Source organism: Cololabis saira, chromosome 9 (assembly GCF_033807715.1).
Source record: "Cololabis saira isolate AMF1-May2022 chromosome 9, fColSai1.1, whole genome shotgun sequence".
Lineage (NCBI taxonomy): Eukaryota > Metazoa > Chordata > Actinopteri > Beloniformes > Belonidae > Cololabis > Cololabis saira.
Window position 1 is genome coordinate 32,779,765 of NC_084595.1, and position 26,289 is coordinate 32,806,053.

General features: G+C 39.1%; 1 protein-coding gene across 4 annotated transcripts in view; it reads left to right on the forward strand.

The window, feature by feature from the left end:
- The window catches only part of ccser1 (coiled-coil serine-rich protein 1), a 127,299-nt gene extending 103,402 nt beyond the window's left edge, over nt 1–23,897 (forward strand). The window contains exon 11 of one of the 4 annotated variants that reach the window (XM_061729304.1): nt 19,322–23,897. In XM_061729304.1, coding sequence (XP_061585288.1) covers nt 19,322–20,026 — 705 coding nt within the window. In that variant the 3' untranslated portion in view covers nt 20,027–23,897. The remainder of the gene's footprint in view (nt 1–19,321) is intronic. The other 3 variants (XM_061729305.1, XM_061729306.1, XM_061729307.1) reach the window with 3 other exon arrangements.
- The last annotated feature ends 2,392 nt before the right edge of the window (nt 23,898–26,289 follow it).

Consider the following 26,289-nt stretch of genomic DNA (forward strand, 5'->3'; position numbering starts at 1 on the left):
GTGTGTGTGTGTGTGTGTGTGTGTGTGTGTGTGTGTGTGTGTGTGTGTGTGTGTGTGTGTGTATGTGTGTATGTGTGTATGTGTGTATGTGTGTATGTGTGTATGTGTGTATGTGTGTATGTATGTATGTATGTATGTATGTATGTATGTATGTATGTATGTATGTATGTATGTATGTATGTATGTATGTATGTATGTATGTATGTATGTATGTATGTATATATATATATATATATATATATATATATATATATATATATATATATATATATATATATATATATATATATATATATAATGTATGGTTAATGAGTGCCTGAAGTCTGGAGCCCAGGAACATTCAATACTGTATGTTGACAACACCATCCATCCATCCACTCAAAATTGTCTTATTTTCATAAAAAATATATTTGCAATTGGGGTGACGAAAGTCTTTCTTGACAAGATTTCTTAAAAGCAGCAAAATGGCAAAATAATAAGAGTTTCTTGAAACAAATATATGACAAATAAATCTTTAAGTACAGCACTTTGTTTCAGCTGTGGTTGTTTTAAAGTGCTTTATAAATATAGTTGAGTTGAGTTGAGAGAGAAATCTTCTTTTACTTCCTTTGAAATATACAGGACTCTCTCAGAAAATTAGAATATTGTGATAAAGTTCTTTATTTTCCGTAATGCAATTAAAAAAAAACAAAAATGTCATACATTCTGGATTCATTACACATCAACTGAAATATTGCAAGCCTTTTATTATTTTAGTATTGCTGATTGTGTCTTACAGTTTAAGATTAAGATTCCCAGAATATTCTAATTTTTTGAGATAGGATATTTGAGTTTTCTTAAGCTGTAAGCCATGATCAGCAGTATTAAAATAATAAAAGGCTTGAAACATTTCAGTTGATTTGTAATGAATCCAGAATGTATGACATTTTTGCATTATAGAAAATAAAGGACTTTATCACAATATTCAAATTTTCTGAGACAGTCCTGTATTTAAAGTGCAGATGCTGCTTGTTTGTGGGCCTTTCTCCATAACCAAAAAAACATGCTCTATTAGGCTGAGATCAGGTGACTAACTTGGGTTTCTCAGTGTGTTTAGTATGTTTAGTTTCGTTCACAGTGTGTTTAGGTTCAATATCCTTCTGCAGTCCATCAGCTGTTTTTCTTCCAGATAGCATGCACGTTTGTGGCACCACAGGTCTAAAGTTGCCCTTGTAGCTCCTGCAGTAATCTGATGTGAAAAGGTATATGTTTGTCTGATGTCCTCACTAGCACAAGAACTCACTTAGAAGACTCGGTGTGAAGCCAGATGACAAAAGTGTCAGTGTTTCATTGAACACATGCAGGGAATCAAGATCTCTCACACACACAGCTTTAGGACAGACCAGCAAGAGTGTGAGAGAGCATATTAAATCAAGTGTGCATCTACTGTAACACTCGCTCAAATGCACATCAGATGCTTAAACGCATGCCAGGGAAACACACACACACACACACACACACACACACATACACACAGACACATATACACACACACAGACACATATACACACACAAACACTCTCAGCATAGGGTGGTCTAATGATCCTCTGGTGATTCAGGACAGAATCGGGACACTATGAGTTCATTAGTCAGAGACAAAGTAGGACACATACCTATAGAACTCGACTTCTGTTCTCTTCCGTTCTTCACTTTCACCTTCCTACTCAACCTTTCTTCCTCTCTTTTATCCTCTTCCTCTCTTTTTTCTCTTGACCCCCCCACTTATTTCTCATACATCTCTCTTCATTGGTTCATTTTCCCTTTTCCATTTTCAAAGTCTGCTTTTAATCTACTGGAAACCTAGGACCATCTGTAGCATAGAGCCAGCTCTTTGTTCTCTCCATCTTTACCCCCCTCTGATAGCTCTCCCTCTTTTTTGCTCTCAGTCTGTGGGATGCAGTAGTGTGGACGCAGATACAAGCTGTGAGTTTGATCTGAGACAATTTGCTGCAACATTAATGAAAGCATAAACTGGCATGAATATTGATGAGCTATTCTTTTACAATCTGCACATTCCGGATGGCCTAGAGGCTAAATAGTAAGACACGCACGCACACATACATAAACACACAAAAAAGAATATTGCGCTGACAAATAGTCCAAATGTATGTTAAGTGACAACTCAAAATCTAAAATTTTCAAGGTCTGTCATGTCCCTCCTTTTAGTGATGTAACGTGATGTTACGTGATGTTCTATAGGGGAGTTTTTTACGTGCTGAATCTTTTTTTTAATCATAAAAGCCTGAATGGGTCTTGCATTTAATTTAACTCATCAATATTTAAGGTAATTGGATATTTACCATGTGCCTGTTGACTGTCCTGCGTTATATACAGTATTAAATGAGAAAGTCAAAGCCAGTTTCTTGTGCATTTACTGGAAGGTAGACCTCCCTCTAAATCTCAAGAATTAACATTGCAGCTTTTTAACAATATGAAGATGTAACATTGTTACCACATTTAATTTTTTATTTTTTTATCCATTTTGTTGTGGAAAAACAGGGGGGCCAGAGCAGTGCATTTTGGTGTTGGCCTGTTCCTTCCCAAATCACAGTTAAAGTGCTGCTGAGAAAGCCAACCACCCTGTTTGCTGCCCACCGCTGTGTGTGTGTTTATCTTTAGTGTGTGTTTTTTTTTTGGCATTGTAAAGCAGAGCGTGATTTTACCAGCATTCGTCTCCTTTTTTTTCTCTCACTCTCTTCAGATACATCATTTATCTAAAATGATTTTTGAGATTATCAGGGATTGCTTCAAGTTATTTATTTTTTTTAATCACAAGTGGTCCAATCTCAAATATTTACACCAGCACAATAAAGCCAAATTACCTTCCTAGCTGTGAGTATGTAACGTCGTTTTATGCTTTTTTTGTTTAAAGGTGGTAGTGAATATGGGAAATTGTCTCTCCTGGTAGCAGTACAGTTGTAAGGGGTTTTGTTATTTTAATCATTGTGTCAGTTTAACTGTGTAAGTTATTCTGTGTCTTTCTTTATTCCTCCAGATCTCTTTCCTCAACGCATTTTGATAATGTATATTATATTTCCATGTTGTATATGCTTGACTTATTTTCAGACTAGTAGTAACCAGTTTAATATTAAGCTTTTTTTTAGGTATTTCAAAACCACTCAGCTTTTATTGTGTTCAGTTAAATGGTTGTTGCACTATGTTTGTCTGCTGATAATCACCCTAGGGATGCTTGTTTGTCTGCAGCCACTCAAACTTCTACACAATGGGCAGAGTTGTAAATACCACCTTTTAATGCATCTGTTGATAACAAGGCTAAAAATGGGACACAGTGCAGAAACAATGACAATACCAATGTAGAATGTAGGCTAATGATCTCTGTGGCTTTTACATGAAGAAAGATTCAATTATTCTGAACAAAACTAGTTCATTAAAACATAATTGGAGCAAAATAACTTTTGCAAACTCATTTTCTGTGTCCAGCCTCATTTGGAAAATGTGTCTCATTTGGAGAAATTATGCCTTGCTGGAATCTTTCCAAGAGCTGTTCGAAAGCAGCTGCGCTAAACTTTTCCTGGTAAAGTTCTTGTTTGCAGATATAAATTTAAACCATGAGTCTTCACATAAAAGATGTGGTTGTTAATAATTGATGTTAATGATGTTGCAGCCACATTCTCTGGTTTCTTCATGTTGAGTTTATACTGATAAAGCGTCCATGGCTTCTGCAGTACTTATAACATCGATTGCCTCCCTTTTCTTGCATTTAAGCTGGGAAGTTTCTAAAAAGAATAAGACTTTCTGTGTGAACATTTATTCTGCAATTTATTCTGCCTTATGATGAGGTATATGAACAAATGACAGGTGGATTTCCTTTTATTTTATAGTTGCTTTGATGTTTTTTTCTGATAAATGTCATGCAAAAGTGACTATTTTTCATTGTATCCTTATGAATAGAGACAAGGAACATTTCAGAGTAAAGGGAAAGGGAATTCTGTATTAATAATAGTATGAGACTAGCAAAAATGTTTGCAGATGTTTGTGCATTCAGCAGACTTTGGATTTTATGGATTTTTTCTCTGGATTGTTTACCAACACCCAGTTAGGTGAATGCCATTTCAAACCTGAACACTGAACATGCTGTTTAAATCATTAAGTTGCAACATATCTTACCAGGAGGAAGTTCCCTTTAAACGTACACAGGCATCACAGTGATCTCTGTGAAAACTTTTCATATTGACCTTTGTGTTTATCATCTGTACAAGTAGTCACTGTTCTGGAGCTAATTGACCAAATGGGGCTTGTTTATTTTTGTGAATTAAAGTCTAAGCGGTTGCCCAAGCCCACAATACAAGCTCAGAGGAGAAGCTCATTTAGCTGTGAAAAACAGGTACTCGGTGATTTTATGACCTGAGGTGCTGATGAAGCAGAGCTGCCGCAGGGGCGCAGATGTGAAATGGGTTAAATTAGGACACATTAATTGTAGGTGTGTTAGGAGTTGGCAGATGCCATTGCCAATCAAATCAGCTAATCTTGTCTACAGCAGTGCATCCCCTGTCATGATGGACTGACAGATGCATAATGAAGAGTAGAATGCAGGCCAGCTTTGCCCAAGAGGGAAAAACTGGTATTTTGTCCAGACAGTCAATACACGTTATCCAAGACAGTGCAAAACCAACCATTGACACTGCATGGACAGTATATTTTCTTTAGCAGGTCTGAGAGCTGATTCCAGATTTTTATAGAAGGATCTTACAATAACATTCTCAAGACATTCCGCAACTGTAAAAGCAAAACATTTTTGCCAAAGTTCCTAAAAAGAGAAAAAAATACAAGTTTCTACTTCCAAACACATTTTCACATTGGCTGCAAGGTTACATAGTGAAAGAGATTTAATATATTTTGCTTGTATCTATCATTAAAAACCTCTCTTTTTCCTCCTCCTCCTCCTCTTTCTGCCCTGTTGAGCAGAGTGTGAGAGCAGCGGTGCTCTCTGTGCTTTTGAATATGACAACACAGGTGACAGCCGCAATATTATCATCAGCCTTCCAGACATCTGATGTAAAATCTACCCATTTCTTTTTCTTCCTGGAAATCCTCTCTTCCACTCTGATCTCTTTATCCGTGGTCTTTCAATCTCTTTTTCTCACCGAGTCCCGCCTTTCACATCTCCTGTATTGTGTCAGCCCAACCTGGCTGTCACTTACAACAGGATGAAAAAAATAGAAAAGATACTCCCCTGTTGACAGGACAGTAAGTGTGTAGGTGTTGTTTGATGGCATATGAACTTATTATTGCATATATTTTGATAACCAACTGCAACAGCTGATTATCAACTGTTATAGCCATGAGTACCACTGATTCTACCTGAGGTTTTGATTTTCACAGGCAAGTTTTAGCTCCCATCAGCTTCACACCCTGAGCTCAGCATTGTGTTGCAGGCCACTCATATCGTTCAAACACATTCACCCATGTGAAAATGTTCAAGCTCCCACGCAAGCACCACTAACGTTAGAATTCATCAGTTCTCCCTCATGATGTATCAGACTGAGAGTCTGTACCAAGCTGTCATAACTTCATTGTTCATTGTTTTCCTTACTGTCACTCTGTAGATCATTTGTGATGGCTGTCTTGCAAAAAACTTTATTTCTGCCTTTTAATTTCATATTCTTGTTGCATACATCACTGATCCCTCAAAAGGTAACATGTATACGGTATTATAACAATGATTAAATAGAAAAATGACTATCAGTCTCCATTGGCACGTTTTCAGTAGAGGGAGATCTGGGTATGTTTTTCAGTGTGTGTGTGTGTGTGTGTGTGTGTGTGTGTGTGTGTGTGTGTGTGTGTGTGTGTGTGTGTGTGTGTGTGTGTGTGTGTGTGTGTGTGTGTGTGTGTGTGTGTGTGTGTGTGTGTGTGTGTGTGTGTGTGTGTGTGTGTGGTAAGGTTACCTCCGCTACGCATTTATGGAACGCTTGAAGCTGAAACTCAGACCTTACCGAGCGACAAGAATTTCTGCTGATAGGTTGGAAACTCAAGACAGCTGCGCTGTATGAGAGCTCAGTGGACAGTAGCGTAGTCTGCTTTTAACTTGTTTGTAAGATGGGCTGTTGGAGTTTCTGTGCGGTGAAGTGGGGGGTTGGGGTCCTTTATTCTCAGATGCAAGTAGCATCCATTGTTTACGTGTTTCTTCTCTTTTTTCTTATGCTGCATTGTTCTTTTTCGTCTCGTTATACGCTGCTGGCCATTTGCGAACAGCAGAAGATGTGCATTACTGCCACCTAGTGGTCGGCTGTGCTACTTTTTCACTCGAAAGGTCTTGTGTGGCGCTACAGCGTAATGGAGACACGCCGGCCGAATGGGCTGAAGAGTCGGTTGGCCCGGTTAGAGGTTCCTGTCTGGCAGATTTACCCTAAACTCCTGCAAATGGAAATATGCCTTATGTCTGCAAGTGTCAACACAAAACTGTAAACTTGTACAATAAAACTTGTATTGTATACCCCTAAGTACAGTAGCATAGCACATTTTTTATAAGGAGGTTTTACTAATAAACATAAAACGTATATCTTAGAAAGAAAGCTGGCTTTTAGGAACCCTTACCATTATAGGCCTGAGACCTGATACTGTGTACATGAAGTTAAAGATGGGGTAGCAGAATTTTGGATAAGTTGAACTTTTTTTTGGTATTTACTGGAAGCCAGTGGAGGATGCACAGAATACATTCCGCCAGAGACATTTTAAGAATATAAACTCCTTGTCCTTGAAATGTTTCTTGGGAGCATAGTGCTTTGTTGCAGTGTGACAGTCTGCATCCTAAATAAAATAGTATATGTTTACACCACCTCCCACCACCAGCACCATTGTAACTTGACATAATGCCAAACCACAGTTTGACCACACATGGGGAATAGTTGGAGGGACATGTAGCAGTCGGAATTGAAAAGTTTTGAGAAGTTACCAAAGAAATGCAATAAAATTGTTTAGGTGGCCAGTGATTAATGTCCATGCCTACAGACAATTTAAATCAACAGTACAGAGCCAAAAAAGCCATTCAGTCATTTAACCCCCCACTCTCACACACACACGCACACACACGCACACACACGCACACACACACACACACACACACACACACACACACACACACACACACACACACACACACACACACACACACACACACACACAGGCAGTAAAAGCTTATGGAAGACAAAAATGCCAACAGTGGTACTTCTTTTAGGTGAAATAACCCCAGGCCTGCTGCCAAGTCTTAGGTAGAAACCAAACCAAAGGAATAAACAGTGACAGGAGTCCAACTCACTGTGTGGTCAGGGTTCCTCATAAGAATAACCTCTACTAATGTGATGTTGTCAAAACAACTCAATTCCATGACTCAATGGAGTTGCTGTGTATTTTTCTTAAATTCAGTGGGGGAATAATGATCAAGTAATTTAGGGGAATGTTGTGCCCACTCACACTGAGCAGTAGTGACAGCTACAGGAGCATATCAGGCACAAAGTAATGGTGTGCATAGATCCCTGCTTTTGCAATAACTAGACAACACCAATGGCTGCCATGTTGACACAGGAGAAGCAGCCAGGACCAGCAATGAATCCAAATAATTTGCAGCTGAGCGCACAGGGATGAGAGCAAGCTTCATGTACAAGTCTTGGTCCAAACCCAGTTGAATCCAGATCAGGTAAAACTTTAGCTAATTCATTAACCAAACTTTTAAAATAGTTCTGTTAAATCAGGCACGGAAATTCTCAAAATTAAAAGTAGCACACGACAGGCGTGTATTTCTCAGCAGTTTTTTTAAACTGGATTTTGCAGTTGGTTTTAAAAAATATTTTGTTTCATTTGTCAACCTGTATGATAAGATAGTTATTTATAAACACAACATCATTTAGTTGGGGTACAAAACCATTTTTTTTCTTTGAGAAGTAGTTTTTAAATTGGATTTAAATTGGAATTAGACTCCCAAAGTTTGTGTCCACCTTGTGGCTTTCTCGCCTTATAGTGATGCTAATAGTCTGACACTTGCTGCGTCTCTGCTTACCCCTTTATTCTAGTCTCGAGATTTCTAATTATTTTTCACTTTCATCTTCTGTATTTTATGTCTGTGCTGTCACCTTTTACTCTCGCTCCGTCCCTGCTGTTCCCTTCATCCATCTGGCAGTCCTCCCCTCCTTTGTTGTTCTACCTTCCGTTACCTGTGTGCCATCCACTCGCCTTTATTCTTTGACCTGCTCTTTTCTTTATATTATGTTACTCGTCTTTCCCATCCATCTTATATCCTAGTTTCTATCACCTTTTGCTCCTCTCATTTCTGTCGTCTTTTATTTCTCTACCATCTCCACTTCTTATTCAACTGACCCCCCCCCCCCCCCCCCCCCCCTCCTTGAAAAAAAAGGATGATGGGAAGATGAGTGGGTTACTCACCTTCCCTCCATCCTCTGTCATTACTCCTTCATCCCCTCATCTTTACTTGTTCACTCACTTAACTTTTTCCATCCCACTATGCTTGCTTGTGATTCTGGGAAGTGTTCACCAAGCATATTGTCACAGGCTGGTGATGGATAAGTTTGCCATGATAACACAAAAAGACACACACACACTGGTGTGTGCACACTCTGTCCTGTTGGAGCTGGTTGATGAGCAATGCCAGACTCTCAGCGTCCAAGCCCATCAGAGCTGCTCAAGAAACCTCATTAGGCCTCCTAGCCACAGCATGGCACTGGCTTCCATACTAGCCAGCGTGCCTTTTTCACTCTGGGAGAAATTTGAAGCCCTCAGGCAATGCACGTTTTAACACCCACAATCATGACAACTGACTCAGGATCACTTGTCCAACACTCATTCTGCAACTCCAATCCTAGAGAGTGAAACGATCTAATTTGAGGTAAACTATGATTATTTCAATCCAAGTAGTGAGCTTGAGTTTAGCCGAATGTTTTATCAGTAAGAGCTGTCCCGCTCTTAAAGTTCACATTTAATGTTGCTTACTATAAATCTGTTGTAACAGCACACTGGGCATAGTAACTATCGACAGAATCTACCACGGGACAATTAGAAACAGCAAGTAAAAGAAAAATCGAATAGAGACCTGAAATGTTCCTGCTCAGTCACAAAGGTAAAGTTTCTAGTTTCCTTAAAAGGTTGCTGGCTGCTCAGAAAGTCATCAGAGGACATTGTGGACTAATTTGCATTATGATTACACAGTATTTGGCACAATGGTTCTGCTCTCCTCTGGTGCTAAGGAGAGGATGGTGCTCCATTGTGAATGTGAATTCTTTGGTTCGGATAAGGAAGACAAGTATGTTTGAAAGCACCACCACCAGAATATGGAGACTAATGAAAAAATGTTACATGATTCCATTAGTGTTTTAAGGCATTCTTTCTCCATGAAGAAGATTCAATGTAATACTCAGCCTCCTGGTTGGCAGTTTGCTGCAGTGTGGGCTGGATTGACAGTTTAACTTTAAATCTTTTTTCATCATGTCAGAGCCAACCCCACCCTAACTGTCACCAGGGGAGGCAGTGTTGATGGTCCCCAGACTGCAGTAGCATACCATCAATCCTCAGGCTGTCAGGGTCAATTCAGTCTGTCTGCCATTGGCACCCTTAAGCACCAAATTAAACAACAGAAGAGGAGAGAAGAAGGGACAAAAGAAGAAATTACACATTGGTGAGGAAGATCACAAACAAAAGAATATGAGAAGACAAGTTAGACACTATTACCATAAATTAAACTCCAAAAGAGTCGTTAATAGCATTCACTGACAGAAAGAGTCAATCTTTTAAATATTTGTTGGATAAACCCAATAAATATCCACAAAACATTATAGCTAAGCTAAAACAATAAATGTCAATTTGAACTACATAATCTAATAGTCTTATATTTCACAAACTCCCTCTTTATTTTAATTTCATATGATATAACAGACCATCACTACATGAAGTTTAACTGTACGATTCTCTTTCACATCAGAGCTATCGTATCTCCTGTTCTTGCTTTTATGCAATTACTACTTTGCTCTGCAAAATAATTATTGCTTCTTGAGTTCCTGCACATAATGGATTTCTTATCATATAAGTAGCTTTAATACCAAAGTCTACAGACAGGGGTTAGAAAATAAGAAACTGTATAGAGAAAATCATTAGGAGAGCCAGGGAGGAAGATGGGGACAAAGACTGAAGACTAAATTCTATATTAAGAGAGTGAGGGAAGGCAAGGACACTCTTATAGGCTACGCAAGAGACCCAGTTCCTAAGTGGGTCATGTATTGATGAAAACCAGCAAGTTCAAAGTAGAGGCATGCCATGGTCTTGAGAAGTCAGGTCCGGGCTGCGTTTCATTTATTGTTTTGATTGCCTGTTGACGATTAAAGAGACCTAAAGAGACCTTTCTGCCCACATGTCTGCGAAAACAGTCAACATTTCAACCTGTTCTCAAACTTGAAATCCTAGTTAAAGCATAGTGGGATTTGATGGATACTAAAATCTTCCTTTTCAGCTTGCTTGAGCTCAATCCGGCATTATCCCACACTGTAAAATGATTTTATAGCAAAATGTAGCACAAACACAACACAGACGCCCAAAGAAGCCTTTCAGTCTTTCAAAACCCTTAAAAACAGGATCATTACACCTCCTTCAAATTAATTGATTCAATATTATAAGATAATTGTAAATGAAATAGTTCTTCAAGGTTTGGATTCATGATTTATAGCGAATAAATGTGTTTGTTCTAGTTTACTGAGAGTAATGTCTGTGTGGGTGTCCTGTACTCAACACTCCAGCGTTTCACACTTTCAATGAACCACAGGGTTACTTTGTTCACGCAGTATATGGGTGTCACAAACACTGACATATTAAATAATTTACATTTTTTTAAAAATAACATTTTGCTTTTTTTTTTATCTCACCATGAAGCGATGATACTTTTGGGGCCAGATATACTGTTGCTTGATGTCTGTATTCGTTATAGAAGGGTGGTTGTAATTCAATAAAATTCAGTTAATTTCAATTAAAAGATACTTTATTAATACCTGAAGGGAAAATCCCCTTAATCCAACATTAATTACAGCGTTAAAAGAAAAACAAAAATGACTTAAATTCGGCCCCTGATGCACAGGTGTTGGGCAATTCCAGTAAAAATAGAGTATGTACGAATATATCCTCCATTTGTATTTAAATGTATTGAGATGCCAGAAAAAGGCCTTATCAGAATGACAGTCGACCCAATTATTTCTAAATTGTCCGATCCGCAGGTTCCGTGCCTACTTTTAAGACCAAGCTAAATAATCAGCTCTTCAAGGAACATTTCTACATTTAGTTAACTTCTCTGCTCGTCAAAATGAGTTAGATGATTGGTCCACCTTTTTGCATGATTCAGCACTGGGAAAGCTGCAGGAATTTATGCCAAAACGATGATATGATATTGAATTTTAAGACCTAGTTTTGCTGTATACATGGACTGTTGTGTTGTGTGGGAAGGGAACAACCTAGCACTAGCATGGCAGCACCTGTGTCCAACTGGAGAGCATGAATCAATCTTTTTTATGATGTAAAATTGTATGTATTTATTTACTTTTATTTATTTATTTAATTTTAGTTGTTAAATTTCTGGAAAAGAAAAAATTCAAATCATACATGAGAGAAACTATTCAGTTTGTGGCAAAATATTTGTACTTGTATGAAACTGAAGATGCATAATGCAAAGCTGACATTTACTTTTAGTTCAGTTTGTGGAAAATGGTTGGCCTGGCTTGCTCTTTAAACCTTAAACAGTTATAAAGCATTACAAACTGTAACAATAGGGCAAATGCACAGCATTGTTTTGTATTTTGTGTCTTTCAAATAAAAGACATTTTTTTCTAGTCATATGTTCCTCATTCAAGGTTGTTTAAAAAAATACTGCTATAATATCGTATCGTTATCGTGACCTCAATATCGTGTATCGTACCGTATCGTGAGATTAGTGTATCGTTACACCCCTAGTACATGTATATGTATATGTAGTAATATATGTAATAAAAAATAACATAAAAAAATGTATGTTCAAGTAGAGTTTATAGTTGGGTTGTAATCCCCACTCGCCAGTGCGCCCCCCCAAAATTTTTTATCACCAGCCGCCACTGACTAGTAGTAGTAATAAATTAAATTTTTTTAAAGATTTTTTTAAGAATTCTTTTAAGATTAAGTAATTTCATGTAAACTCCTAGTTACAACATTGCTATATTTTTCTTGGCCCAATAAAAAAATAAAGGCTGCTTAAACCCTTCTCACAGTTTGGTGGTCACACCTTTGAGTGCTTCAGTTGCCACAGGTGCCACTTTTGCCTTCACCTTCTACATCCTTTCTATTTCTTCGTTCAACCCTTGTCTTTTTCCAGCTTCTTATCTTCCTTCTTCTTGATGTTGCTTTTGCCTGTATCAAGTCTGTTTTCTTCTGGGGTTTGTTGAGCACTACAAGTCCAGTTGGTTAGTCATCACCAGTTTATCAGTTTGGATTTAGAAATCCTGTGGGATCTTTGGTCTTTTACTCTCCACACCTCAAGGTTAAGAAAGGTATCTCCTTTCCTAACCTTGCAGCTTCCAACCCAAGCTCAGTGCAGATGTTCCTGTTCACTATTGCAACTGCTTGTGCTGTTCCATGTATGCCTTATCTACCAACATCTCCGTCCCACTTTATGTGCTGGATTGTCTCTGGGGCAATGTTGTACAGTCTGCAGCTGGAGTCTTGTCAGGTGTGGTAACCTTGGCCTCTGTCACACTTGTCCTTGTGCTGCTATGATTAATGCCTCACTGCTGTCCTTCAGACCAGCTTTTTATTTACCCACTAGTGGGACTTGTCAGTGTCAGCCACTTCTTCAGTTTGCCAGTGATAGGCTTCGCTTTCCATGATGGTTTACTCTCAATCTCTTCATCTTTTGTCCTGATAATAGTTTCCATGTTGTGCAGAGGCAGGTTATTGACTAATCTCGTCATACCTTTCTTCGATTTCTGTCTTTGATGGCAACTGGTTTTTGTTCTGTAAGATTGTTGTGGTCAGCTCTTCAATCCTTCTCCCATCTTTTTCAAGTACTATTCAGTCCGTATTGTACCTTCTCAGTTTGCTAGCCAGAGCTGTGGGTCTTTGGCAGCTGTTTGTTCATTGCACTTTTTAATTGTTTTACCTCTTACCTCTACATCTTTAATATTTCTGTTTTCTCCACCATGCAAGACTTTATTTCATACCTATGGTGTTAATCTTGTAGACAAGTTTCTCTGAGATCACTACTACTGATTGGTATCGGTGATGGCTAGTTGGTATTTAGTAGGTAGCGGTGCATTTTCATCCACTGGCAGACTTTCAGAAGTTACTTTATCTTTTAGCCTTGATAAGAAGTTACGTAGGCTCAGGCTATCCAGCTTAGTAATAATATTGTGTGGTCATTTGCCTTTGTTTTCCGGTCGTCAGGACATGTAAATGGGTCTTGGTTTTCATTCTCCAAGGGTGAGGATGATGATATTTCCCCCCGATCAGTTCTCATCTGTCTCTTCCTGTGATATCAAATTCTGCTTCCGGACATTGGAACCACTTGGGACTTAGATGTTGGGTTACTGTAGGGAGTGACAATGCCACTGTGCCCACCAGCCACACACACACACACACACACACACACACACACACACAGACACACACACAGACACACACACACACACACACACACACACACAGATATAAATAGATATGAAATTTGTGTATGGTTGATTATTTTCTTTGTTGTAAGAATGTATATATGTCATACCAATGGAAAGCCTGTTTATTTTCCTTTTAAATAGTAACATATTTGTAAAGAACATGTATTTGTGGGTTAAGCAGCAGAGCTGCGTATATAAGTTGTACCCATGAAAGAATTTGCCAAAGGTTCTCTGCCACTGCCAAACAGCTTATTTTGCTGTTGCTATCATATACAATATATAACAATGGACGAAGCATGAAGTCATTCTTAAGATCTGTTTTTCATACGGAGCGGATCTGGTACCCCCAGTTGCTGCCAATCAGGCACTTAGGTACCGTTGGCGGTCTTCTACAGATTTGAAGTCAAGGTTTGCAGGATGATACAGCTGACGGCCCTCTACCTAGACAATCTCCATTTTCAGAGGTCTGCCAGGAAGCCTGCCATGATTGTCCATTTGTGCTGGTTTCGGCAACATGTTCACTGGAACCTGAACATGTGGAGGAACATTGTGTTCAGAGATGAGTCCAGATTCTGCTTACGGCAGTTGGATTATAGGGGAGTGTGGAGACGTCATGGCGAACGCTATGCTGGTTGCTGCATCAATAAAGTAACATGTTTTGGCGGAGGCAGTATGAAGGTGTGGGGCAGCATCTCCCTAAGTGGAAAAACGAGGCACGTCATTATTGGAGACAATCTCAATGCAGAAAGATATCGAGATGAGATTCTGCAACCAGTGGCAATTCCATATCTCCACAGTCTGGGACTGAACTCTATCCTCCGAGAAGACAATGCTTGCCCCCACAGAGCAGAGTTTATCAGAGACTACCTCCAGAATTTGGGAGTGGAGAGTATAAAATGGCCTGCCAGCAGTCCTGACCTCAACCCCATTGAACACATGTGGGGTTAGCTTGGGCGTGCTGTTTGTGTCAGAGTGACCAACACAACCACGTTGGCTGACTTGTGACAAATGCTGCTTGAAGGTGGGATGCCATCGCACAGCAGTGTGTGACCAAGCTGGTGACCAGCATGAGGAGGTGTCAGGCTGTTGTGGCTGTGTATGGTTCTTCCACACGCTACTGAGGCTCCTGTTTGTTAAATAGATTAATTGTTAAAATTCAAACATGTGTTGTTTCTTCAAAACTTCAATTGTCCAATCCACCAAACACTGAACAAGAGTCGAGGGCAAAATAAGTTGTTTGGCATTGGTAGAAAAGATTTGGCACATTTTTCAATAACCACATACTGATCCCATAAAAAATGTGACACCATTTAGAAGGATATAAACAGGTTTTCCTATGGTATACGATTATTACAACGAAGAAATAATCGACACAACAACTTACTTTTAGTTCTAAGTTTATATATAATATTTATGTGTATGTATATATATATATATATATATATATATATATATATATATATATATATATATATATATATATATACGTGTGTGTGTGTGTGTGTGTGTGTGTGTGTGTGTGTGTGTATTTATTGACCCTTGCACACACAAAGGCTGTAGCTTGCCAGACTGTTTTTAGCAGAGCGTGTACTTGAAAAAGGACACCTGAGTTTTTAAATCAGTCCAGCTCTTGTTCTTTCCACTTTGCTGTCTGTCCTCGTTTTAGTATCATTTTTCTCTGTCTTTGTTTTTAATCACCTACTCATCAGTCTCACACTCTTTGTCTTGTCTTTTCAGCCTCTCTACACTGTTTGTTTCCATTTGTATATCATCATGTTTGACCTTTTGCGCATTTCTCTTTTTGATCAGTTGTCCCTTCTGTGCACTCACATACACAGCCATCCAGATTTTGCTCTTAAGTTTCATTTCATTCATTGGATTTGATTCATTGGGCCTGTCTTCTTAACTTGGATCAGAAATGTCCCTTTGAAACAGAACATATGGTTCCGCATTCAACTCTTGTGCTGTGCCGGGTAATTATTGCTTTCAAAGTTGTCTGCCAATTTGTCTCTTGCTGTTCTCGCCATACCTTCTGTTGTTTAGTCAAATTTCTAAGGGTGAAAAAACACTAAAGACTTTTTTTTGTAAGATTAGAGTTTTAGTCCTAATTAAGGCAAACCGGATTAATGAGCAAGACCACAAAAGATATGCAACCCTTTGCTTCATGTTTTACACCGTGCCCCATGTTGAAAACTTGGCTGTAATGGTGATTCTCACTTCTCCTAATTAGATCAAGGAATCTGCAAGACGTCGAGTAGTGTTTATCCACCCATTAGAACCAATTAGATACCAGGAATAGACTCCCCAAGTTCTTAAAGCAAGTTGTATTCACGACAACACTAATGTTCTGGCAAGTAGAGACTACACTTTTGAAGTGGCCATCACTTAGCGATGATTCAGACTATTTTTATTTTTTAATCTTAAACTAATGAACATAGATAGTGTTCTATTTATGTTTATGTACACAGTATACTACATATAAAATAGGGGTGTAATGGTACACAGAAATCACAGTATGATACATACCTCAGTTTTAGGGTCATGGTTTGATACAAACTCGGTACGTCAGGAAACAAAAAATACGTGTTACTACTTTTCACTTATTATGAACAGAGTACACAAACTGTACCAGGCCAGTCAGATGATAATTGCCAACTGAACTTACAGTAATTGTTTATGCATCTGAAAAAAAAATACCACCTTGCATCACAATTAACTGGGAAACATTTTTTTACGGCCCACATTTCTATGCTGGCAAGTCCCTACTGTATGCAAAACAAGAACATCCAAAACTGAAAAGCATCTCTCTTTTGGTTTTCAGAATTTGAATAAACAAATAATAAATAATAATCTAAAATATAAATAATAATAATAATAATAATAATAATAATAATAATAATAATAATAATAATAATAATAATATAAATATAAATAATCTCCCACTGTGAAAACACAAAATACATTAAAGAAATATTAATTATTTGTCTTTACAGAATGTTACATAGTTGTGATTAACTTGTCGCCCACTACTAAAGATCCATTCTTTTTCTTTTGAAAATAATAATTTGTCCACAGCCAGAAGGTCGTTACAAGCTGCAGGAATAAGATTTTGCACTTCTGAAGTACTTCTTTCCCTAGCTCCAGTGACTGGCACGTCTGGGAGGTGTTGTCTTAATGTGTTAGCATGTTTTTCCACAAAACTCAAACACCATCCTCGTTCTGTCCACCACTGTCTTTCCATCATCTTCATCGATCACAGGGAGCAAGACATTTTCCCTGATTGCTGTTAAGGAGCTGGTTCCCTAAACCCAAAACAGAACAACTCCACACCTTCACAACATGTTGAATATATGTCCTCTGTTTGCACCAGCAATGGGAGAGTGCTTATGTAAGTCATTAAAAGTAACAGTTAAAAGTAAAAAAAAAAAAAAAAAAGTGAAAAGTAAAAAAAAATTAAGGAAGAAGGCGGCATATTAACTACCATCATCAAGGTAGTGGAAAAAAAGAAGGCATGAAGCCTTGATCAGGAACAAAATGTGAATGGTTCAAATAGAGGTCAGCACTCTTCACACTTGTTTTATCCTCAAGACCTTGTTTACCTGTTCATAGTTGTGCTGCCTTGCATGCCACACTGTGTCAGACTAAATTAGAGCTCAAAACAGTCACAGCTAAATCCTCACGGAATCCTTTCATATTTTTTTGGTACTTTAAAATGTTCAAAAAAGAAAAAGAAAAAAAGCTGGGAGTAGCACCTCAGAGCAAGATATTTAAAGGCTGCTGGTGCTTCAGGGTTGCAAGCTTTTACGAGCCCGAGTTTTCTGACCATGTACAGTGGCTTAATTAGCTCTACTTTCTTTTTTATCTCGTGAAAAGTATAACCTTGTTAAATTTGTGTCCAAATACTCATTAAGGATGTGCGCTGTGTACAAAAACGAGTCAAATGTATTTTTTTCAAATCTAATGGCTCACCATGTACTATTCATGAATCTGATGCTTTAATTTGTCCTTTAAATTAGGTAGCATTGAAAGTAATGAGCCGTATTTCCATAGGAGCTTCCACAGTCTGTCCATGTTGTACCACTTGTAACATGCACTTGACATGTCACACACGGAGAAGAAATGGTCAAATTATAGTTGCCAATGTGATGGCTGTAATTGGAGCATAATGGGACAGTGGAAATCACCTGCACACTACGGTTGCTGTAAAAGTTTGACCACAGGTTAGCACGGTGTCTTCTTTCTCTCCGATACCCCTGTGTTGGACTGCTGATTATCCTGCATGTTCCCGGCCTCCATGGCAGCTGGAGTATGCTCCAGTCCCCAGTGATTACATTAAGGACATTTTATTCAAGTTGTATTTTTCAAATTAAAAGAGCAAACTTAGCTTATTTTAGTGTTTTCCTTTATCTTGCTTTGCAGTTATACATCGCAACTATCATATTTCTGCCTGGAAGCACAGTTTCTAAAAAACACCCTCAAACTCTACATTTCTTTGTGATCTTCTCTCTCTGTCTTCCCGTTTTCCCTTTGAACCAGGTTGAGAGTATTAACTCCTGAAATATTCAGTCACTTCTTGTATTCACTTAGCTGTGTTCTGGCTAATTACATTTCTACTTCTCCCACCAAATTTGTGCCGACTGCCTGAACTCAGTATTTATTTTAGTATCAATTTGCATGCTTGAACATTAAGAAATATAGTGAAACCACATGTGAAACCACATGTTGTGTACGCATAAACCATAAATGTGTACACAATTGCACAGGCACAGGCTCATACGTATGTGCATCGCACACGGGAAACCAAACACAACCATTGTCAAATGTCAACTCGGCTTGCTGCCCCTCGAGGTTCAGTGTCAGATGAGAGTGTGTTTCTTTAGTGAACAGAGCACACTCATTCCCAGTGTAATTTTGGTTGTGTGTGTGTGTGTGTGTGTGTGTGTGTGTGTGTGTGTGTGTGTGTGTGTGTGTGTGTGTGTGTGTGTGTGTGTGTGTGTGTGTGTGTGTGTGTGTGTGTGTGTGTGTGTGTGTGTGTGTGTGTGTGTGAGAGAGAGATAGACAGAGAAACAGAGAGAGGCAGTGAGATATGTTGCATAAGGGAGTGCAGTGAAGCGTGAAAGAGAACAGGTGGCTCCTTTTTCTGCCATCTAGTTTTATGTGCCATCTTCCCCATTGTGTGTAAGAGCATGTGTGATGTGAGGGTGAGAAACTACTTCTTTTTGTTTGGGGATTTGTGAAAACCTTGAGTGCACATGTATGCTTTCATACATGGACATGTTATCTGTCCGATTTGTCTTGGAACATGGATGCACAGTTTTGTGTTTGCTCTTTAGAGAGCATGAGCCTGTTTGGTCAGATGCAGTTAAATTAAGCTGCAGCAGTCCAAAGAGGCTGTTTAAATATCACCCGATTAAAAATCTATCCTGAACACAGAACAGAGCTATTGTTCTGTCTATTTGATTTTGTCAGTTTTTCTCTCCGTTGTCCCTTTTTTCTTGATTTGTGATTGTGACTAATGTTTGATACATGACAGGTTGTGCTACACACTCAGGAAGAAAACAGCTGGGCTATTTTGTATAGTTTTTTTTTTACAGTTAAGTCTTTGTAATGTAAATGTTTTTCTTCTGCCTTTGTGTTTTTAGAACAGTCATCCAGGCCGGTGGTCAGGACCCGGCAGCAGCAGCAGCAGCAGCAGTCTGGCTCCAAGGGACCGAAGGGTGGTGCGGGGCGTGGGAGCAGCACTCGCAGGGGACCACTCTAGCCAACACCACCCCTATCACTATCCACATCTGCATGGTCGGCCCGCTGCTTCTGAGCGCCACACTGCCAACCTGTCCTCTGCCAAGGCCTTAGCCACCACACCAACCCAGCTGCAAGTTTCATACCCACGCCTCAGTTTAAATCAACCTCCGGGCTCCGCCGCAGTGTCGTCTGTTCCGTCTCCGTCCTCCAAGCAACCCGAGGGGATGTCATCCTCCTCCTGTGAGTCCTTAACTCCGGGAGGAGGACAAGGTGGAGTGAATCAGTCAGGGGGAAGGAGAGGTGGTGGTGACCACCATCCACCAAGCCATATTCCTCGTGCAGTTGGGGCCAGTACGTGCACAAGCCTCCATAGTCTTGGAAGCAGGGGGAGCCTCTCTCAGAGCGTTTCCTCGTCAGACCAAGCCTCCCCCCCACCTCCTACATCGTCCTCAGCCTCCTCCTCTTCCTCGTCCGCGTTCACCGGCCGGTTAGGACAACCACCTCGAGGTCCTCTGTCTCTGCATAGCTACAGCCGTAAAAATGTCTTCCTGCAACATTCTCTACACACGGCCGAACTGCAAGCTCTGACGCAGAGAGACAGTTGAGGGCACACAGACATTCTCGCCATGACGACCATAAGCAGCCATATCATTGACTGAAGTGATGACACGTGTGAATTTAAAGAAAAGTTGCTGCTTCTAATGTTAAAGTTGCTCAGGTTTCACAGCTACACCCCCCCCCAACCCCCTCAAATCATCATCGCACGCGCTTACAATCATACTTTGCAATCTAGACCAGCCCTCGACTTACATTTTGTTCTGAAATTTGCTCATTTTATCACACACCCAAATGCAAGTTCTCACACAGACACACGCATCAGGCTGTGAGAATGAAAAAAGGCAATCACTCGTCTATCAGAGCTCCCACGTTGTGTCATGCTGACAGTTCAGATGAGCTTGCGCCCACACACACACACACACACACACACACACACACACACACACACACACACACACACACACACACACACACACACACACACACACACACACACACACACACACACACACACACCAAGTGCACACAGACTGGCAGGCGCTTATCTGTGCACACACACACAAATACAGCCACACACAGACTCAAATGCACTCTCTGACACAAAGACATCATCTGTGGTATCTCTGCTTCACCATCTGCTCAGATAACATGATATTAAAATTGAATGAAGAGATGATGTATCTGCATTGTTAAAAAATATTTTTTTGTACATTTAACAGTGAAACCCAAATTCCTTTAGAAGCAGCTCGAGAACCTTTGGGACTGACCCTAATTTGCGCTTGTAATAATGCTGTATATTCTCATCTTGCCAAATCCTGAATCAGATCTGGACCTCATTCACTAGAGGTCCAGATCAAAAGAGGTTTAAGTGAACGTCCTCAGATACCATCCTTTTGACTGCATGCTTTGTACGGTTTTTGAAAAAAGACAATGTCTCAGTATCCAACTTTCACCTCAGTCTTTCAAAACAGTAATGAAACACACTGTCAAAAACTCTGAGACATTGACGTAATTTTTTATAGAGTTTTGAGAAAGAAATGAGTCACCTGTGCTCACATAAACAATAAGATCTTTTCTCGACTTAATATTGGACCATTTTATTATTGTAGAAGTACGAAGATGCAATATTCCCCACAATATACTGCACGCAAGAATCAGTGTCTGCCCATGGTGTTAGAATAGTTGAGTAAAGATGAAATGAAGGATTTCATTCTGAATTGTGATATTTGCTATTAAAATTGTTTGACACATTGACAAGTTAAAAAACGCATCAGATAAAGAGTCTAGACAAAACAAATTGTTTTATTTATCAAAAACATCTTTGAAAAAGTGCAGTATTGGAATGAATGCCTTCAGATCCTCTTTTTAGGACTGGGTATCGAAAGGGGATACTTATGCTTGCCTAAATCAAATGATCAATATACGTGTTTCAGATAGTAAAGTCAAAAAGAAAATAATGTTTCAAATAATTGCATTCCAGATGTCAGATATGTTATCTGCGCATGTGTGACTTTTCACTCGAGTCTGAGCCTGTGTTGCAAAGCAAATAATACTGCAGATATTGCACAGAACGTTGTTTACTTGATCAAATAATGAAACACAGGGAGCAGAATACATTATTTTTGCAAACAATTCTATTTCTAAAAAAGCGCAAGCACTGAGTTTTTCCACAGGTACCCAGTCCATATGCTCGGGTCTTCTTTTTAAATACTGGACACTAAGACGCATACACTTCCTTTTGAATAACATTTGCATGAAGTGCTGAATTGTACATTTGGGACAAAATATCACAATTTAATACTTGATAAAACACAGTTTTTTCAACTGAACTGGGTAACATGACATGAGCTTTGAGGTAAACAAATTTCAACCAGGAAGTGAGAGCAGGGGTTTGTGCTCGACGCAGGCAAGTAGCTTCCAGCTCCTGGTGTCTACAGACCATGTGAGACGTTAGTGAGGTTGTTGACCTTGTCTGTCTGTAAATAGCAAGCTGTCTTTAGGGAGCAGTGTAAATCACTGATGTTTTCTTTAATGCACATCCCACGAGGTGAAGGAAAAGCCTGAAGCAGAAAGAAAGCAGCTCTTTTCCTTGTGGTTCAAGTTACAGCTCCCCCTCTGGTCGCTTTCCTGAGACTGCATTGTCTTACATCGTCCCCTCCGTCTTCCTTTTCTTTATCTGTCAGCTTTCTTTTGTCTTTCTTCCCCTCTGTCATGTCTTAGATCTCCCAGAGTCGTCACTCTATCATTTGCCCCTTCTGAGCCTTTGCACGCAGAGCTTGTATTGTCATAGAGCGTATCGGTTATAGACTCTGCTGCACAAGCTCTCAGTCCTGGGCATTGGGGCCTGCATCGCTGCCGATTTTCATTCCAGCTTTATAATTAGGGAGTAATTTTACACCTGGTATAAGCAATTAACTACCTGGTAGGATACACATGCAGCAGTAATGTGGCTCCAGAGGAGCTGGACTGACAACTACAGCTGGAGCATGAACTAATCATTCCCTGCCTTGTTGGTTTACCGATGATCGTAGTTTGAAGCCAGCTGACCTCTTCAGCAATGCTATTGGATCCATGGCACAAAGAAAAGAGTATTTAACTGTCCAGTCAGGTTTTATTTTGCCCAGTGTTGAAAATAAATGCTCTTGTTTCAGTTGTACTGGAGAATTGAACTGATTTTCAGTTCCACTGCTGAGAAAGCGCTTCTGCAAAACTGGGCGCACAAGCCTAAAGTCTTCATTCCGACTTAGCGGCATGTTGCCCTTTTAAAACACTACATTCCTTTCTTTTTTTAAATGTTAGATTCAATTTCATTTTATTTTACTTGTGGGGGATGGGCAGATTATTGTTTTCTTTTGTATTTTGCCTTATTTATATTTATTGCTGTAGGAGAGATTTCCTGCAAACGTTATGACACTTTCAAGAAATGCTAATCATAGTAAGAATGTCAATAGTGATAATGATCAAGATGGAAATGACAATGTTGATCATCAAGTTATAGTTTAAATTGTCGTCAATCACACATCTTATGATGTTACTTTTCTTGATTTTTCTTATCGTATTTATCTTTTCTTTTTGGACTACTGTAATAATGAAACCTAATTGTATATTTGTGCATAAATTATTGATTCCTTGGTATGAATTTTGATTTGTATACAGTTTGTTTGTGTAGATGACATTTCTTATTGTTATTGTTTGTTTGCACAGGAGAGTAGAACTCAGCGAAAGAAATATTTATTATAATCACCGACATGATTCAAATACAGTGAGATGTCTGACTTATAGTCAAAGTTTCAAACCTTGGTGAGGCTCCATAAAAAAAAAAATGGGACTAATTTAGGAAATCTCATTTTAAACCTCACACTTAAAGGCAAAGTCCTTCTCTCATAGATTAAAGCTATGTGATTCTGCTTTTCTTTTATTAAATCCAGTTTTTTGCTATTTCTTTCCTTGCTTTTAGGTTACTTAGAAAGACACAAATGTGCAATCTTTTCTTACCTAACAGCAGATGGTAATCACCTATGAAAGACACTTTTGGTATTTGACATCTATGTCAAAGTACATCAAACTAATGGGTACATTAGAACTGCAAGGTCTAGTTATCCCATAAATCCCATAGGCATGAAGTTAATCACCAAAACCACTAAGAGCGACACAAAAAGCTCTGTCTTATAGTCTTTTTTCACTTTATTTGACCCCTTGAAACCATTTTGAAACATATTCTCTTTGGCAAAGGCTGTTCCAATGCACTAACCTGTGATCTAAATACTTAGCAGTCAATGTTTACCCAAAGTATTTTTCTTGAATTCTCTGTCTTTGTTTTTGTTAATCACAGTTGTTTCACATGTGAAATGTTATATCAAAAGATTTTTGTCCACTGTGTCCCCACTGTTAATATTTAATACAAATAAAGCTGATGAAAATGTGAAATTGAGAGCATTTTGAGGTACAGACTTAAAAAATGTATTTGAGGACTTTTATTACAAAATTAGGTGCATATGTAGAATGCCAGCAATGAAAAAGGAATAATGGACTAGGTGTCTATTAAAAAGTGCACGGCAATAAAGCACTAAATCTGAAGGACCTTATTCCCTCGCTCAGGCAGGAGGGATTTAACTGTAAAAATCTTTAAATAAAGGAATGAATAGAGTCAAAGACTAAATAAGAGGACATATAGCACAGCAATGAATGGAAATTTTAAGACACTTCACCCGAGCACACAGAAAGAAAAAGTCTTATTTCCTCCTGCAACAAGTGAGCCGACCTTAAAAAGGTTTTGTATGGCGGTGGATGAACTCACAAGTAAATCTACCTCATTCAACATTAGCCTCCAACCAATTTGCGTAAGTTTTTACTTGGCAGTGACCATGGAGTATGGAAGTGTTTATAAAATCAATTACATTAGCATGAGTTTGTAAGCATGTGTGTGTGTGTGTGTGTGTGTGTGAGAGAGGGAGAGGGGGGGTGGGGGGGTTTGGTTGTTTACCCCTTAGGGAGGACCTGTGTATGCTTCTCATTTCTGGACTCACTCCATTAGTGTTGGCAATGTTATGCCTCGATGGTAACACACACACACACAGCGCATAAAAAGACAGCAGGTGATATGGCAGGAGGTCAGCACATCAGTCAACACACTTGTGATTAATGGAGCGTTGAAAGATTTCACCTAATAGAGAGGACACATATTCACTGATGAAGAATCCTGCGAAAGCTCTAAAATGTGCATTTCTTGTACTATTCAGTTCAAAAAGACTTTTCAACCCAGATTGAAACAATCCTGAAAATACCTAATTATTACACCCCTCTTGCCTTATCACAAATCTCATTGAAGACAGTTATTTAGACAAATAGATGGCTCCAGATCAACATGATGAAGGTCAGCTGCCAATCATCCCTGATACAGAGAAATCATCTTTAGATCAAGCACAGATATTTGCTGCTATGTTGGCTTGATATTCAAGCAGAGATAATTTTATACAGTATTTTATTTATTTATTTTAATTATTTTTAGTTTGCAAAGAAATATCTTTCACCAACCAACACAACTCTAGCTCACCACAGTTCTTTACTAAATATGAAAGTTTATATAATAAATAAATCCTCAAGAAGTCAAACTAAAAAATCAAAAACTAAAAAAAACACTGAATAGAAAAATAAAATAAATGAGCCGTGTTTCCACAATAAAAGTCCAGGACCAAAGGCAATGGATTCTGTTTTGGCTGTGTGGGTAAAAACATTTCAGTAAATGTGGTGTGCCTGGTGGTCCCGTGACTTTTTACACTTTTATTCATCCATTTTTGTTACTTTCTGTACTTGTAACGTCTCCTCGAGTGAAACAGTGCCCCCTTTGACCCACATTCAAACGACAAGTACAGAGTTGTCAATAACTGAATTTAACTGCGGTCAACAATAACGAGTGGTTATTTTAGTTACCGTTGCCCTATCAGCTCAAACCAGTCTGGCCGTTCTCCTCTGGCATCAACAAGGTATTTACACCCACAGAACTGCCGCTCACTGGATGTTTTCTCTTTTTCAGACCATTCTCTGTAAACCCTAGAGATGGTTGTGTGTGAAAATCCCAGTAGATCAGCAGTTTCTGAGATACTCAGACCAGCCCGTCTGGCACCAACAACCATGACACGTTCAAAGTCACTTAAATCACCTTACTTCCCCATTCTGATGCTGGTTTGAACTGCAGCAGATCATCCATGTCTACAGATGCCTAAATGCATTGAGTTGCTGCCATGTGATTGGGTGATTATTAGACATTTGCGTTAAGGAGCAGTTGGACAAGTGTACCTAATAAAGTGGCCGATGAGTGTATGTGTTAGATTCATACACTGACAAGCTGCAGTTTCCTCTTAAATGTTGGTGCCACTTTAGATATTCCTCCCTTTTTGTTTTTTGCTATTTCACTATGCTTTACTGTTAGTCTGTGATGGAAGAGAAGGAAAAGGCATTAAAAAAGAAGTGTGGAGATGTGTGGGATCTATTAACCATCTGTCCCCTGCCCTTCATTCCTACATTTGTCTCTCTGTCCTTGTCTCTCTCCGTCTTTCTGAGCAAATTACTCTTGTTGTTCCCCCTAACTGTCCAAGGCGAACTTTATTATTGTATTGAATCGCCGAAAGGCTGTGAAAGTGCTCACTATGCAGCAAAGGCAGACGCAGTTAGACCCAGTGCAGCAGGCAGCCAGTTCTTTTTGGTGCACAGTGTTCTCTCTTGCCTGAAGTTAGACATCTCACACACACACGCACACACACACACACACACGCACACCGTAGAATCAGGCCTCATACTTGTTGCTAATGTC